Source organism: Chlorocebus sabaeus, chromosome 16 (assembly GCF_047675955.1).
Source record: "Chlorocebus sabaeus isolate Y175 chromosome 16, mChlSab1.0.hap1, whole genome shotgun sequence".
Classification (NCBI taxonomy): domain Eukaryota; kingdom Metazoa; phylum Chordata; class Mammalia; order Primates; family Cercopithecidae; genus Chlorocebus; species Chlorocebus sabaeus.
Window position 1 is genome coordinate 79693652 of NC_132919.1, and position 17254 is coordinate 79710905.

The window sequence follows — 17254 nt, forward strand, 5'->3', positions numbered from 1 at the left end:
TGGGTGACAGAATGAGACACTGCCTCTAAAAAGAAAAATAAAAAACAATGAGGGGGGAGCCAAGAAACGAAAGTGCTCCAAGAGGAAAGGAGAAAGGAAACAAGTAAACTAATGAACACGAACAGTCTCCAGAAGAACTTTCCATTGAGTTGATGAAAATTCGGACAACATGTTTTGTTGTAAATTAAAAACGCAAGGAGGCAGTGCCCCTAAGAATCCTGAGCACAAAGGAGAGCCATGGAATGCAGGTGGGAGGGTCAGGAAGACAGAGCGGGACGCGGCTGTGTGGAAGACAGAGAGAAACGCACCACAGTCGTGATGCCGGAACTGAAGCACACGGGGAACAGAAGCCAGCCACACAACCCCATTCCTTCCTAAGGCAGAAGGGAAGCTGCATCAATCCCAAGAACACTTACAATAGCATTTGTGGGGAGGGGCTGGCGGAACCAGACTCAGACAAGCCAAGTCTAAAAATTATACAAAAATAGGCTGGGCATGGTGACTCATACCTGCAATCTCAGCACTTTGGGAGGCTGAGGCAGGAGGATTGCTTGAGTCCAGGAATTTGAGATCAGCCTGGGCAACACAGGGAGACACCATGTCTACTAAAAATTTTTTGTTTTTTTGAGGCAGTCTCATTCCCTCACCCAGACTGGAAAGAGGTGGTGCAATCTCAGCTCCCTGCAACCTCCACCTCCCAGGTTCAAGCGATTCTCATGCCTCAGCCCTCCAGGTGGCTGGGATTACAGGCATGCGCCACCAGGCCCAGCGAATTTTTGCATGTTTAGTAGAGGCAGGGTTTCACTATGTTGACCAGGTTGGTCTTGAACTCCTGACCTCAACTGATCCATCTGCCTCAGCCTCCCAAAGTGTTGGGATTACAGGCGCAAGCCACTGCCTCCAGCCCTCTCTCTACTAAATTTAAAAAGAAAGAAAAAAGAAAAAACACATACCTGCAAATAACCAAGAAAATTCTGAGAGAGAAGGGTAAAGAGAAGATCCTAGATCAGCCAGACAGGTAAAAGGACCAGGAAGTGACACTGATTCCGACCCGATGGAACTGCCTGTGAACAGACTGATTGCGGCTGAACGAACCGTCCGGATACAGCCCCAAACGCACATGGAACATTTAGCATTATAACAAAGGCGGGAGTCCAAATACACAGGAAGCATGAGCAATGGAAAACTGGGAGCCATTGCCATTGGGGGTTAATAAGAAGGGGTTCTAGCTGGGAGCAGTGGCTCACTCCTGTAATCCCAGCACTCTGGGAGGCCGAGGTGGGCGGATCACAAGGTCAGGAGTTTGAGACCAGCCAGGCCAACATGGTGAAGCCCCATCTCTACTAAAAATACAAAATTAGCCTGGAGCAGTGGCGGGTGCCTGTAGCTCCAGCTACTCGGGAGGCTGAGGCAGGAGAATCACTTACCCGGGAGGCAGAGGTTGCAGTGAGCTGAGATCGCACCACTGCACTCCAGCCTGGGCAACAAGAGCAAAACTCTGTCTCAAAGGAAAAAAAAAAAAACACCAGAAAAGATAAAAAACAAGGACATTAAATTACATAAAAATAAAAAATATGAACATAAAAAAACACCACACGAAACATTTAAAAATATGAAGAACTGGGAGAAAACATTTGCACTGCTATCACCGAAAAGACCAAATTTCTCTCTCATCTAACGAGCTGCTACAAATCAGTAAGACAGATGACAATCTAATATACAAAGGGGCAGAGAACTGAAAAACAGGAAAAGGAAGTAACTCCTAAACACACATGAAGAGGCACGACCTCCTAAAAGAGGCGCTGATTCCAACCCTGCCTGCCACCGGCAAAAGCTCCATGTGGCTCCACGACTCAGACGCTGCTGCTGGGAGCGGCCTCCGGGTGGGCAGTGGAGGCTGAGGCGATGGTGTCCACCACACGTGCTGTGCAGGCAGCCTCGACTAAGCAAGCCGGGGCACTGACACGTGTATTTTCACACACTGCAGCCTGTAACGTTTCTATTCTAACAGTATCTGTGATGGCAAAGGACTGGAAATAGCCTACAATGCGCATGAAGGAGAGAATGCTTAAATGAATGCGGCACGTCCTCATGATGGAAGACAGAAGCTGCAAGGTAAGAAGGGGACGCCCTCCACACAGGCACACAGGACGGACGCGTGCTCCCGCCCCAACACATCGCACGTCCCACCACTCTAGCTGCTTCGAAGCAGCATCTGTCTCTCTCCACCCCTCTCGCTACGTCATGGACCCATGCAGTCCCCACAAGGTGCACCCTTCAAATAGACCTTCCTGAAAACTTCCTGAGGCCACTCGCAAGAGCTGGCACTGTGACCTGCTGAGTTTACCAGGCCTATGGCTTAGGTGCACAGCAGAGTCTCAGGGCGACGATGTCTGTGCAGCAAAGCAGGATGAGGACAAGGATGCGGCGTGACGCTTGTCTGGCCCCCGAGGCTGAGCATCACCGGGGTTGGCCTGGCTCTTCCCCGGGAGCCGGGCTGTCTAAAGTGTACCAATGCCTGTGCGTCTCACCTGGGTTCCATTCTATGTCAGCATGCACCCGGGTGTACAGTGCTGCGCTAGGAGGTGGCATGGTTTCTGCCCTTCAGGGCTTTGCACCATAACCTGGGAAACACTCAGGCGCGGAATGAGAGGTAAGGAGACTCCGTGCATTACTCAACCAAAGTGCAGGGATTTCAGGGTGTGGGGGACATGCAGGGTGCTGACTCTCCACATGCCCCTCGGACAGGGTGGCCCCCACCAGCTGCCAGCTGTGGGCAGCTCCTGGGGAGGGCAGTCTCCTACCTGGAGTTGAGTCACCCTGGGAGGTGAGACCAGAAGGGCTGGATCCCAGGTCTAGCAACCTCCAAGTGTCCTGGAGGGCGCCACTGGCAAGGGAGGAGGAGCTGTGGGATTGGCGGCCATGCTCCTCAGGGCGCTTGGGAGCCTGGGGTGGCTTTGGGGACCTGTCTTCTTTCTGCCGAGGTGATTTACAGGTCACCGTGTGGATGCTGCGTTGTGTCTAGAAAAGACATCATCGTCTTGAAAGCCACCCTCGCCAACCCAGAGGAAGCCACAGGACTCCCCCAGCCACTCCCCTGGGAGCAGTAAGGAGACAGTGGGCCTGGCTCAAAGGCCCAGGCAGATGCTCCCAGGACCACCTAGGAGAGGCAGCTGCAGACAGGGGTGCATCTGGGGAGTGAGTCTCAGCGCTGGGAATGCCGAGTGTGAGCAGGGCCTGAATCTCAGTGCTCATCTCAACAAACGACAAACCACGTCTAGGGCAGAGGCTGTCCCGTTTCGATGGGGAATGAGCTGAATGCAGGGCAGATACCCTGAGGGGCACAGCAACGAAGGGACACCGTGGGCCCCATGTGCCTTAGGGGTCCTGGGGCCCTCCCAACACCCTAACCGCCCTTGTGGGACCACCCAGCAAATGCTCTGCAGCTCACCCTGCCATTGCCAGCAGCCCCTGGTGATGGCACAAAGGCAGGTGCAGAGCGAAGGCCCCGCCGAGAGGCCCAGAGGGCCCAGACCCCAGCTTCCCTGCTGGCACCCCACGCAGCCGCACCGGCACAGGCACCACCACTCTCACCTTCGGGCCTCGCAGGGCATCAAATCTGCTGCCCACCTGTGCTGGGCGGGGCTGGTGCTTTCCCAAGGGTCCAGAAGGACACTCATCCTCGGCACTCTTGGCGTCCTGCCGTGGGGATTTACATGAGAGGACTCTGGTATTCACATTCACTGATGGTGTGTGTCCGTGAGTCTTCCCACAAGATTGGGAAGGAATGCCTCCCCACATTTCTGGTATTAAAGACTCACATCATTTGGTGACAGCCCAGACTGAAGGGACCTGTTTCCCAGACAGGATGAATGGAGCGGCTTCCCCAATCATTCATTCCCAGGAGCCTCATCTGCAAGGCCAGGGCAGCCTGTGCATGGCCTGCCTGGGGTGACAGCCCCCTGGCCCAAGATGGGCACGAGTGGCCCCCAGTGATACCGCCTGGCTGATTCTGCTGCTTCTTTTTGTTTTGAGACGGAGTCTCACTCTGTCACCCAGACTAGAGTGCAGTGGCGCGATCTCAGCTCACTGCAACCTCCACCTCCTGGGTTCAAGCGATTCTCCTGCCTCAGCCTCCCAAGTAGCTGGGATGACAGGCGCCCGCCACCACGTTTGGCTAGTTTTTGTATTTTTAGTAAAGATGGGGTTTCACCATGTTGGTCAGGCTAGTCTTGAACTCCTGACCTCAGGTGATCTGCCCATCTCAGCCTCCCAAAGTGCTAGGATCACTGATGTGAGCCACCATGCCCAACCACTTTTTTTATGGGGGTAGGGGGAGCGGAGAGACAGAGTCTCACTCTGTCACCCAGGCTGGAGTGCAGTGGCACCATCTCGGCTCACTGCAACCTCTGCCTCCCGGGTTCAGGTGATTCTCCTGGCTCAGCCTCCTGAGTAGCTGGGATTACAGGCACCTGAAACCACGCCTGGCTAATTTTTTGTATTTTTGGTAGAGATGAGGTTTTGTCATGTTGCCCAGGCTGGTCTTGAACTCCTGACCTCATGTGATCCACCTGTCTCGGCCTCCCAAAGTGCTGGCATTACAGGTGTGAGCCACTGGGCCCAAACACTGGCCACATTTTTTAAAAAGAAAAATAAATTTAGGCCGGGTGTGTTAGCTCATACCTGTAATCCCAGCACTTTGGGAGGGTGAGAGAGGTGGATTACTTGAAGTCAGGAGTTCGAGACCAGCTTGGTCAATACGGCAAAACCTCGTCTCTACAAAAATACAAAAATTAACTATGTGTGGTGGTGTGTGCCTGTAATCCCAGCTGCTCAGAAGGCTGAGGCAGGAGAATCACTTGAACCCGGGAGGCAGAGGTTGCAGTGAGCTGAGATGGTGCCATTGCACTCCAGCCTGGGTGACAGAGTGAGACTCCATCTCATAATGAATAAATAAATAAAATAAATACAGGCTGGGCCTGGTAGCTCATGCCTGTAATCCCAGCATTTGGGAGGCAGAGGTGGGCAAATTGCTTCAGTCCAGGAGTTCGAGACCAGCCTGAGTGACACAGTGAAACCCTGTCTCTATTAAAAAAAAAAAAAAAGGCCAGGCATGGTGGTGCGTGCCTGTAGTCCCAGCTACTCGGGAGGCTAAGGTGGAAAAGATCACTTGGGCCTGGGAGATGGAAATTGCAATGAGCCGAGATTGTGCCACTGCACTCCAGCCTGGGTGACAGAGCAAGACCCTGTCTCAAATATAAATAAATAAATTTTAAAAAGAAATAAAAAAGGAAACAAAAAGGGGTCTTGGCTCCATAGAGTTTTCTTTTCTCAGTTTTAAGAGTTATTTCTTACGCCTGTCATCCCAGCACTTTGGGAGGCTGAGGCAGGAGAATCACTTGAGTTCAGGAATTCTAGGCCAGCCTAGGCAACATGGCGAAAACCTATCTCTATAAAAAATACAAAAATTAAGGCCAGGCATGGTGGCGGCTGCCTGCAATCCCAGCTACTTGGAAGGCTGAAGCAGGAGAATTGCTTGAACCTGGGAGGCAGAGGTTGCAGTAAGCCCAAATTGTGCCACTACACTCCAGCGTTGGGTGACAGAACGAGACTCCGTCTCAAAAAAAAAAAAAAAAAAAAAGGGAATAAGAAAGGATAGCCAAGAAAATTTTGTAAAGGAACAGAAAGAAATAAGGTCAAGCTTGCTCTAAGAGATATTAAAATATGTCACAAAGCCACAGTATTTAAAGCAGTATAGTACCATTTCAGGAACAGACAACTCATTGGAACTGTGTAGAAAACCCCAAAATCAATGGAGAAGCTGAATTTCTCAAGGCTGCAGCATCAGACAGATCCATAGTCTACAAAACACTGATTGATTTTTCAAAAAGACACAGAAAGGCGGAGGGAGTGTTCTGGGTTAAAGGATAAAAACACAAGAGCCAGATGCAGCAGGAATTCTGGACTCTGAGGTTACGGAAAATCAGCAAGGAACACACATAAATCACCCACAGAAGAAGAACTACAAATGGCCAATAAATAGATTAAAAGCATTTAATGCCACTAAGGATATAAGAAATGTCTTTCTGCCGGGCGCGGTGGCTCAAGCCTGTAATCCCAGCACTTTGGGAGGCCGAGACGGGCGGATCACGAGGTCAGGAGATCGAGACCATCCTGGCTAACACAGTGAAACCCCGTCTCTACTAAAAAATACAAAAAACTAGCCAGGCAGGTGGCGGGCGCCTGTAGTCCCAGCTACTCGGGAGGCTGAGGCAGGAGAATGGCGTAAACCCGGGCGGGAGGCAGAGCTTGCAGTGAGCTGAGATCCAGCCACTGCACTCCAGCCCGGGCGACAGAGCCAGACTCCGTCTCAAAAAAAAAAAAAGAAACGTCTGTCTTTGTTTTTTTGGTAGAGACGGCATCTCACTGTGTTGCTCCGGCTGGTCTTGATCTCCTGGGCTCAACCAGTCCTCTCACCTCAGCCTTCTGAGTCTGGGGTTACGAGGCGTGCGCCACCACACATAGGTAATTTATTTTTATTTTTATTTTTCTGTAGAGACAGTCTTGCTGTTTTGTTTTTTTTTTTGAGACGGAGTCTTGCCCTGTCATCCAGCCTGGAGTGCAGTGGTGTGATCTCGGCTCACTGCAGCCTCTGCCTCCCGGGTTCAAGTGATTCTCCTGCCTCAGCCTCCTGAGTAGCTGGGATTACAGGTGTGTGCCACCACGTCCGGCTAATTTTTGTATTTTTAGTAGAAACGGGGTTTCACCATGTTGGTCAGGCTGGTCTCAAACTCTTGACCTCATGATCCACCCACCTCAGCCTCCCAAAGTGCTGGGATTATAGGCGTGAGCCACCCCACCCAGCCATCTTGCTATCTTTTAAAATATACGAGTTGTGGCTGGGTGCACTGACTCATGCCCATAATCCCAGTACTTTGAGAGGCCATGGTGGGCAGATTGCTTGAGCCCAGCTTGGGCAACATGGCAAAACTCCATTTCTACAAAAAACAAAAAACAAAAAAAAATTAGCCATTAGGGATGGTGGCGCACACTTGTGGTCTCAGCTACTTGGGAGGCTGAGGTGGGAGGATCATTTGAGCCTAGGAAGTCGAGGCTGCAGTGAGCTGTGATGGCACCACAGCACTCTAGCCTGGGTGACAGAGCCACATCCTGTTTCCAAAAAAAAAAAAAAAAGGATAGAAGTTTTTGGTTTTTTTTTTTCACTTATCATACGGGTAAAGATTTAAAAAATAGTACCCAGATATGTAAAGTTATAGTAAAACATATACATGATACAATTTATAATTAAAAAATTAAAAAAACGGGGGCTGGGTGCGGTGCCTCATACCTGTAATCCCAGCACTTTGGGAGGCAGAGGCAGGTAGATCACCTGAGGTCAGGGGTTTGAAACCAGCCTGGCCAACATGGTAAAACCCCATCTCTACTAAAAATACAAAAATTAGCCAGGCGCATCCCAGCTACTCAGGAGGCTGAGGCAGGAGAATTGCTGGACCCCGGGATGGGGAGGTTACAGTGAGCCAAGATTGCACCATTGCACTCCAGCCTGGGCAACAGAGCAAGACTCCGACTCAGAAAACAAACCAACCAACCAACCCCCCAAAACAAAGCCCAGCAGAAAACACACTGAAATGTTACTGGTAACTATGTCTGGATGCTGCAAATTGGAGGCCTTTTATATTGTGTTTATCGTAATTTGAAGTTTCTGTAATGAAAACACAACACAATTAGGGAAATATTTTTTAAAATGCATGTCTTAGATGAAGGGGTGTTACCTGAGCTGTAAAATGGGGCTGCACCTGTCCCAAAGGTGGGCTGCGATCCAAAGGCCTCCTGGGCTCCTCGCCTGGCTTCCGGGCCTCGGGGGCAGGAGGGAGGGCATGGTGCAGCGGGCGCCCTGGGAATGGGATGGGGACAGGGTTTGTTGTCTGTACATCACTTCTGGATTCCTCTTGTGCTGAGTGCACTCAGAAAGAACAGTATGTTCCTTTTCGAAACCAAAGTAATTTCCATTTCATAGAGAACTTAGGGAGGGGCGGACAACAGTGAACTGTGACACACAGCATTTCGGCAGAGCTCTTGCACACACAATGCCACGCCCCTGCCACACACAGCCCTTGCTGTCCTCACAGCGGGGGCAGCAAGCACATTTGCTAACAGAAGCAGAGACAGCCTTTCTGTGGCAGGCACAAATAAGAAGCAAAAGCTTGCCAGGTGCGGCGGCTCACGTCTGTAATCCCAGCATTTTGGGAGGCTGAGATGGGTTGATCACCTGAGGCCAGGAGTTTGAGATCAGCCTGGCCAACATGGTGTAACCCTGTCTCTACTAAAAATACAAAAATTAGCTGGGCGTGGTGGTGGGCACCTGTAATCCCAGCTACTCAGGAGGCTGAAGCAGGAGAATCACTTGAACCCGGGAGGCAGAGGTTGCAGTGAGCCAAGATTGCACCATTGCACTCCAGCCTGGGTGACTCCATCTCAAAAAGCAAACAAACAAACAAAAAGAAGTAAAAGCTTATAACAACTTAAAAATGATGGTTCTACTCAAAGCTTCGGCATGCTAGAAATGACCCCACATCAAACGAGATCCTTTCATCAATTCCATTCCTGTTACGTAAAGATCTGCTCCTTCTCTCAGCAGACACATCAGAAGACATAATTACTAAAATAACATTTCCCAGAATAACAAATCAATTTCGTTAAACGCACTGAGGATTCCAACAAGGTTTTTGGAGGGTGTTTGTAACTGTTGACATTTCACATATTGGAAATTGAAACAGACTTTTTTTTTTTTTTTTTGAGACGGAGTTTTGCTCTTGTTCCCCAGGTTGGAGTGCAGTAGCACGATCTCAACGCCCCCACAACCTCTGCCTCTGGGGTTCAAGTGATTCTCCTGTCTTGGCCTCCCGAGTAGGCGGGATTACAGGCATGCGCCACCATGCCTGGCTAATTTTGTATTTTTAGTAGAGATGGGGTTTTTCCATGTTGGTCAGGCTGGTCTCGAATTCCTGACCTCAGGTGATCTGCCTGCCTTGGCCTCCCAAAGTGCTGGGATTACAGGCGTGAGCCATGTGCCTGGCCAAAACAGAAAATTTTTAAAGCTTTTTAATCAATTTACTTGAAGTTGGCCATGATGAACATATTGCTTATGATCAACATCTGAGGAGCATCGCAGGATTAGCTCTGCCCTGTGGACATCCCGAGATGGGCCCTAAAGTAAAGCATCAGTTTCTTCTAGACAATAAAAGAACCCAGAGAAGATAACACTTGGAAATGAACATGTTTCCCTTGGTTTATAAACATCTGAATTTAAAAGCCATGAAGTCAGAAGATGCACCTGTGGGCAAAAAGCTCCTGAAGACACTCAACACCATCGGTCACCAGGAGAATGTAAATCAAACCCACTGTGGGATCCTGCCCCACATCCACTAGGATGGCTAGGATCCACAGGATAGAAAACAGCCGGGAGCGGTGGCTCACCCGCAACCCCAGCACATTGGGGAGCCCAGGTGCAGGCGCTGGTACTGGCCTGGGCAACACAATGAGATCCCACCTCTATTTTTAAAATAATTTTTTTTTTTTTTTTTTGAGACAGAGTCTGGCTCTGTCGCCCAGGCTGGAGTGCAGTGGCGTGATCTCGGCTCACTGCAAGCTCTGTCCCCTGGGTTCACGCTATTCTCCTGCCTCAGCCTCCCGAGTAGCTGGGACTACAGGCACCCGCCACCACACCTGGCTAACTTTTTGTATTTTTTTAGTAGAGACGGGGTTTCACCGTGTTAGCCAGGATGGTTTCGATCTCCTGACCTTGTGATCCGCCCGCCTCAGCCTCCTAAAGTGCTTGAATTACAGGCATGAGCCACCGTGCCCAGCCAAAATAAAATTTTTTTAAATAAAAAAATGAAGTTTTAAAAAATATGCAATAAAAGTATTCTTAATAAAAAACCAGACAGAAAATAGCAAGTGCTGGTGCGGATGTGGAGAAATCAGAACCTTTCTGATTTCTCAGAAAGCACAGCTGGTGGGCATGGGAGGCAGTTTGGTGGCTCCTTACCAGGTTAGACACAGAATGACCACACGACTCAGCAAGGCCACCTCTAGGGAGGCACCCAAGAGAACTGAATGTTCACAGCAGCATTATTCTCAACAGCCCAAAGGCGGAAACCATCCAAATGTCCATGGAACTGACCAATGCCTACAGCGGCCTGTCCCCCACCAAGGAGCTTTTCCCACGGAAAGGAATGAAGTGTGGATGCCCCAGCACAAGGGACTCTGAAACATGACACAGAGGGAAAGAAACCAGGCACGAAAGGACACATCCTGTAGGATCCCGCTGAAGTGAAACGTCCAGAACAGGCAAAGGCATGGAGGCAGAAAGTGGGTGCTGGGCCGGGGACAGGAAGTGACTGCGAATGGGTGTGGGGTTTCCTCTGAGGTGACGAAGGCATTCTGGAACAAATGATGATGCTCGCACAACATTCTTAATGTGCCTAATGCACTGAACTGTATACTTTGTATACTTTATAAGCTTTCAACCCTACATTTTATGTGTATATTACCAAAGTTTAAAAAAATAAAAAGAGGGCTGGGCGCGGCGGCTCACACCTGTAATCCCAGCACTTTGGGAGGCCAAGGCGGGCGGATCATGAGGTCAGGAGATCGAGACCACCCTGGCTAACTCGGTGAAACCCCGTCTCTACTAAAAAATACAAAAAATTAGTCGGACGTGGTGGTGGGCGCCTGTAGTCCCAGCTACTCGGGAGGCTGAGGCAGGAGAATGGCGTGAACCCGGGAAGCGGAGCTTGCAGTGAGCTGAGATCGTGCCACTGCACTCCAGCCCAGGCGACAGAGCGATACTCCGTCTCAAAAAAATAAATAAAATAAAGTAAAATAATAAAATAAAAAAATAAAGCTAGTTTGTGATTTTGAGACAGGGTCTGGCTCTGTCATCCAGGCTGGAGTGCAGTGGTGTGATCTTAGCTTGCTGCAACCTCTGCTTCCCAGGTTCAAGCAATTCTCCTGCCTCAGCCTCTTCAGGATTACAAACACCTGCCACCATGCCCGGCTAATTTTTGTATTTTTAGTAGACAAGGGGTTTCACCATGCTGGTCAGGCTGGTCTTGAACTCCTGTAGGCGTCAAATGATCCGCCCGCCTCAGCCTCCTGAAGTGCTGGGATTACCAGCGTGAGTCACCATATCTGGCCTTCCTTCATTTACTATTTATTGACTTCCCCTAAAATATAAAGGGTTATAATCTGTTCAGACAGCAAAGATGCTGTCTTACCAGGGTAATTTTCCATACTTTTCGTTGACTTACTATGTCTTGATGGTTTAAGAAAACAAAGCTTCCCACGCTTAGGAAAGAGCTAAGTTTCTCTATAACTGTTCTCTCCTATGTTTAAGCATTTTGTCACTTTCACGTGGGTAGCTAAATATTATTTCTCAGGTACCCATGATTCTTAATGTTCAAATCTCCTGACATCTTTTTATTTTTTTTTCTTCTCAAAATTGAATTCTAAATGTCAAATAAAATAAAACTTTTAGGAAACTTTTTTTTTTTTGAGATGGAGTCTCACTCTGTCGCCAGGCTGGAGTGCAGTGGCGCAATCTCGGCTCACTGCAACTTCCCTGGTTCAATTGATTCTCCTGCCTCAGCCTCCCAGATAGCTGGGATTACAGGCACCCGCCACCACGCCTGGCTGATTTTTGTATTTTTAGTAGAGAGGGGGGTTTCACCATGTTGGCCAGGATGGTCTTCATCTCTTGACCTCGTGATCCACATCCACCTGCCTCGGCCTCCCAAAGTGCTGGGATTACAGGCGTGAGCCACCACGCCCGGCCCCAGGAGAACCTTTATATTTAAAATGATCTATGTGATGTCCCAGAAGTTCCCCGGAAAATCACAAAATTTTTTTCTTATAAAAAGAGAGGTATTTGAAATAATTAGGTACAAGGTGGGGTGTGGTGGCACGCGCCTGTGGGTCCCAGCTACTCAGGAGCCTGAGGCAGGAGGATCTCGTGAGCCCAGGAGGTAGAGGTTGCAGTGAGCTGTGATCACACCACTGCCCTCCAGCCTGCATGACAGAGGTCTCTATCAAAAAAAAAAAAAAAAAAAAAAAAAAAGAAGAAAAAAGTAAAAAGAAAAAAGATGTTAAGGAAATGATTAGTTTCTTTGATGTGTTAGGATTGATAAGTACCAGGGGAAGAACTGCTGAGTCGGGAGAAATGTGTGGCCCGCCCTGGGCTGTGTGTGTCAGGTAACTCGTTGGTCTAAAGCACTGAGAATTGTGCACGGTGCTGCACGGAGACGTCCCGGCTGCCCACGGTGCTTCTCTTCATCAGAGTCCCGAGGCCATTTGCCTGATGCTGTCAGCCGGCAGCAGTCCGGAGCAACTGGGCATAAGCCCCGTCACTGTTGTTACATTAACTGGGGAGTCACCTCACTTGAACGTGAGCTGTGCGTCTCCAATGCCAGTAGTTTGCAGCAGGGCGACCGTCACTCACTCTGGGGCTGTGTTACCAGGCAGACGGCCACCGCCTGCCCCACACTTTTTGCCCCTCCACTGGATATTCTTGCTAGAGTCATGGAATAGTCAGCTTCACAATTATCTGTAAATAATTTCCTCTGTAAACATCTTGCTCATCCATTTTTTAGAGATCAGATGTTCTGTTTCGGGCATCTTTGAAAGCAGCGTCAATGTCTTGGATTAACTTTGTCTAGAACTCTTTTTTGGACTCTGTTTCCAGATGTCTACAGGACAATCAAATGTTACTTCTCAGTTGCATTATTCTTGCTATGAGCGGACCTTTCACTTTTGAAAAGTGGAAGTGGTAAATTCACCATGGCCATGTGCAGTCTTTTGTCATCTACAGTTTATTTATTTTTTTTTTTTTGAGACGAACTCCCAAAGATGACTCCTGACCCAGGCTGGAGTGCAGTGGGGCAATCTCAGGTCACTGCAACCTCCGCCTCCTGGGTTCAAGCAATTCTCGTGCCTCAGCCTCCCATGTAGCTGGGATTACAGGCGCCCGCCACCACGCCCAGCTAATTTCTGTATTTTTAGTAGAGACGGTGCTTTGCCATGTTGACCAGCAACTCCTGACCCCAGGTGATCCACCTGCCTCAGCCCCAAAGTGCTGGGATTACAGGCGTGAGCCACCGCGCCCAGCCCCATCCATGGTTTTTGTGTTACTCTGATGCTCCCCAGAAAGCTTAGAGTGCTTCATCTTCAACAGGGACTATCTCAGAGCCTGGGGAAAGGACTGGACAGGCATTATGGGCACAGGCTTCTGATGGCGGCATTTAGATGACGCTGAGACCATCCCAGGACCGAGTCTCTAGTAGAGAAGCAGATGGATTGTTGAGACCAAGAACCAAGATGGAGTGGAACAAGAATGGACCTCACAAGAGGGGATGAACTGATGGTGGAAGATGATGGCTTTTGTTAAGAATATGGTTGATGTCTTTTTAATGTTCTACTTTCTGGATATCTAAAGAACTCTTTCTCTTTCCTCTGAAGCTATGTACAGTCCATAAAATTTTTGCAGTCTCTGCTTTTGTGAATCAAAACAGAACATTTGTAAGTGATATCTTTTTTTTGAGACAGAGTCTCGCTCTGTCGCCTAGGCTGGAGTGCAGTGGTGCAATCTCGGCTCACTGCAAGCTCCGCCTCCTGGGTTCACGCCATTCTCCTGCCTCCGCCTCTCGAGGAGTAGCTGGGACTACAGGCGCCCGCCACCAAGCCCAGCTAATTTTTTTGTAATTTTAGTAGAGACAGGGGTTCACCGTGTTATCCAGGATGGTGTCGATCTCCTGACCTCGTGATCCACCTGCCTCGGCCTCCCAAAGTGCTGGGATTACAGGCATGAGCCACTGCGCCTGCCCTAAAATTAGTTTTTAAAGAGGCTTTTACAAGTCCAATCTGAAATTCTTTACGGAAACTCCTAAGAAAGCAAAGTTAAGAATGCAGAGGCGGTGAATGAGCACTCTCGCTGCAGCTGTGGAAACCATCCAGCCAGCCATCTACAAGCCAGCTCCATTTTGTGAGATCAGAAGCCACCTTTCCCACCCTTCTGTGCTTCATCTGCCCGATTATTGGGTTTTCATGCAGATGTGTGAGTTATGCCTCCCTCAAGCCTTGTCACAACATCCGCACATTACCAGTCTGATGTGCAGGAAAAAAACACCTTTCTTTGAGATTACTTTCCACCAAAAGCGGAGAAACTGTAGGGAAAAAACGAGTTTCCAGCTTCCGTAGAGACTGCCTTGTCTACTGCACTTCCCCCGGGTTATCGGCTCCAGCCCCTCATTGTCTCGGAGCTGCTTTGCGATTCTACCGCTGATAGGCATGAGGATTCTACCCTACCCGCCTCTCCCTCTACAAGAACCAGTTCTGCCTCCATCTGAAACTCGATTCCTTTACTCCATATACAATTGGGCCTGTTTGACCTTTCCTTGGAACTGGTTAAAGCATCTGTCCGGTTTCCTCATTGTTTAATGAATAGAATCAATCCTAAACAATGCTCATTTTTCATATTTGGGAGCCACATTTTACTTCTTTCTGAAAATTATCTTTTAATACATAGTTAAATAAATATTACTGGACACAGTTAAACATCAGAAAGGACACTGCATTATGAACTGGGATGAGCTACAGCTGTCCTGAATGTTTCTGCTCTAAGTAACACAGCACTGAAGTGATGTTTTTGTTTTTTTTTTTTTTGAGACGGAGTCTTGCTGTCACCCAGGCTGAGTGCAGTGGCACAATCTCAGCTCACTGCAACCTCTGCCTCGCAGGATCAAGTGATTCTTCTGCCTCAGCCTCCCAAGTAGCTGGGACTACAGGCGCGCAACACCATGCCTGGCTAATTTTTGTATTTTTAGTAGAGACAGGGTTTCACTGTGTTGGCCAGGTTGGTCTCGAACTCCTGACCTCAGGTGATCCGCCCGCCTCCGCCTCCCAAAGTGCTGGGATTACAGGTGTGAGCCACTGTGCCCGGCCTAGTACTAAAGTTTATAAAACATGATGGTGAGAAGAAGGAGAAATGGACAAAAACACAGGAGCAATGGAGGATTTTTAACACTTTGTGGTTCTTGGCAGTTCAAATTGAGGAGCATAAATAAATTTATAAACAATATTAATAAGTATATTTAATATGGTTGTTAAATAGAATAAAATAAAAAGTAGTATCCAGCACATTTGGTTTAATAAATAACCAAAGGAATTCTGAAACTTCCCCTTAAGTCACTGGTGAAATAGAAAAACAGCCCACACTGGCCAGGTGCAGTGGCTCACGCCTGTAATTCCAACACTTTGGGAGGCCAAGGTGGGCGGATCACCTGAGGTTGGGAGTTTGAGACTAGCCTGACCAACATGGAGAAACCCCATCTCTACTAAAAATACAAAATTAGCCGGGCGTGGTGGCACATGCCTGTAATTCCAGCTACTCAAGCCTAAGGCAGGAGAATCGCTTAAACCCAGGAGGCGGAGGTTGTAGTGAGCCGAGATTGCACCATTGCACTCCAGCCTGGGCAACAAGAGTGAAACTCCATCTAAAAACAAAACAAAACAAACAAACAAACAAAACACCCGCAATGGCAGGCTATCTAGACAATAATTACACTGATAATAATATCCCTCAAAATCTCTGGGGCTTGGCCAAAGTGATACTCATGAAAATTCTCACCTTAAGAAATGCAATTACTAAGCAAGAAAGAATAAAAATAAATGTGAAACATTCGATCTAAGAAATTAGGAAAAGAACAATAAAATAAACTCAAAAACAGGAATGAAAAGAGATAAAATGGGAATTACTTCTGTTCAAGATACTGGAGTCATCCAGTGGTTCCAGAGTGTGGAAACCCCTGGAAAGGGGAGAGGGTGCTCTTCCACACACACCACACACACACGTGTCAGGGAGCATGTCTGACATGCCCCATAAGCTCTCCAGAAGAGATCAGACAGAAATGGAAGAAAGCAGTGTTTGAAAAACAATGGCTGAGAATTCTAAAGAACAGAAAAACAACCAGGTAACCAACCTAAAATTTGGTCCTAAAATTTAAAAAACATACTGATTCCTGAGCAGGATTCAGGGAAACAAATCCACACTTAGACACAACAATGGTAAAACAGGAGCACTTAGCAGATTGGGAGAAAAGTCTAAAAACAGCTTCCCCAGGCCAGGGGCAGTGGCCCACTCCCGTAATCCCAGCACTTCGGGAGGCCAACATGGGTGGATCGCTTGAGCTCAGGAGTTCGAAACCAGCCTGGCCAACATGGCAAAACCCTGTCTGTACCAAAAATACAAAAAAAAAATTAGCTAGGCTGAACCCAGGAGGCGGAGGTTGCATTGAGCCATGATCATGTCACTACACTCCAGCCTAGGCAACAGACAGCAAGACTCCGTCTCAAAAAAAAAAAAACCCGCTTCCCCAAAGGAACTGAGATCAGACTGAAGGCTGACCTCTCTGAAGACATAAGAATATTATCTTCAAAAGAAGTTGAGCCGGGCATGGTGGCATGCATCTGTAGTCCCAGCTACTTGGGAGGCTAAGGCACTATGGTGAGCTACGATGGCACCACCATGCTAGCCTGGGTGTCAGAGTGAGACCCCATCCCTTCAAAAACAAAAAAAAAGTTGTAGAAAAATGTCAACATACAGAAAATTCTATTTCCGGCTAAAGCATCATCCTAGAAAGTCATCTGCAGATACATAGCGTGTACTCCCCACAGACTCTTGCTGGAGGAACTGACAAAGCAAAGGGCAGAGATCCCTGAATAAAAGTCCATTTCCCTTTTCTCTTTCCTAGAAAAGATGGGGCTGCCTTGTATCTGAGTCTGAGTAGAAAGCCTTGTGTCTGATCAATTGCTCCCCAGGCTCCTGGAAGACCCCATTGCGGTAACAGGGAACTGAGGTCAAGGAGCAGACCTGGGAAGAGCTTCAACCAACTATTTCACAAAATGTCAGCAAAAGTTATTACTTCCAAATTAATTTATTGTTATAAGATTTTAAATACGTATATGTCATTTAATAAATTAAATGAAAATAGATACTTTACTATTTATGCACATATGCCTAATAAATAGTATTGAGTCAGCTGCCAACTATTGGGAAACAACAAAGCGAGATCCCTAATTTGTTCTTTTTCACTAGATCATTTCCAGATGCATCAAAGACTCAGCAGGAAAGTGACATGACGATATGATACAAGCGGCCCCACAGTAAGCCCCCTACATA

The 17254-nt window shown here is 48.2% G+C and overlaps 1 protein-coding gene and 1 non-coding gene across 14 annotated transcripts in view; one reads left to right on the forward strand and one right to left on the reverse strand.

The window, feature by feature from the left end:
• CCDC57 (coiled-coil domain containing 57) overlaps positions 1-17254 on the reverse strand; it is a 110655-nt gene that overhangs the window by 19850 nt on the left and 73551 nt on the right. For 12 of the 13 annotated variants that reach the window (XM_037993422.2, XM_037993419.2, XM_037993418.2 and 9 more), the window contains 3 exons: positions 7794-7915; positions 3595-3699; positions 2805-3021 (listed from right to left, as the gene is read on the reverse strand). In XM_037993422.2, the coding sequence (XP_037849350.2) occupies positions 2805-3021; positions 3595-3699; positions 7794-7915 (444 nt within the window). Of the gene's footprint in view, positions 1-231; positions 3022-3594; positions 3700-7793; positions 7916-17254 lie in introns of those variants that run through there. The other variant, XM_037993421.2, reaches the window with a different exon arrangement.
• On the forward strand, positions 14084-14187 carry LOC119622236 (small nucleolar RNA U13). Its single transcript, XR_005238906.1, has one exon. It is a non-coding gene; the product is annotated as a small nucleolar RNA U13 (small nucleolar RNA).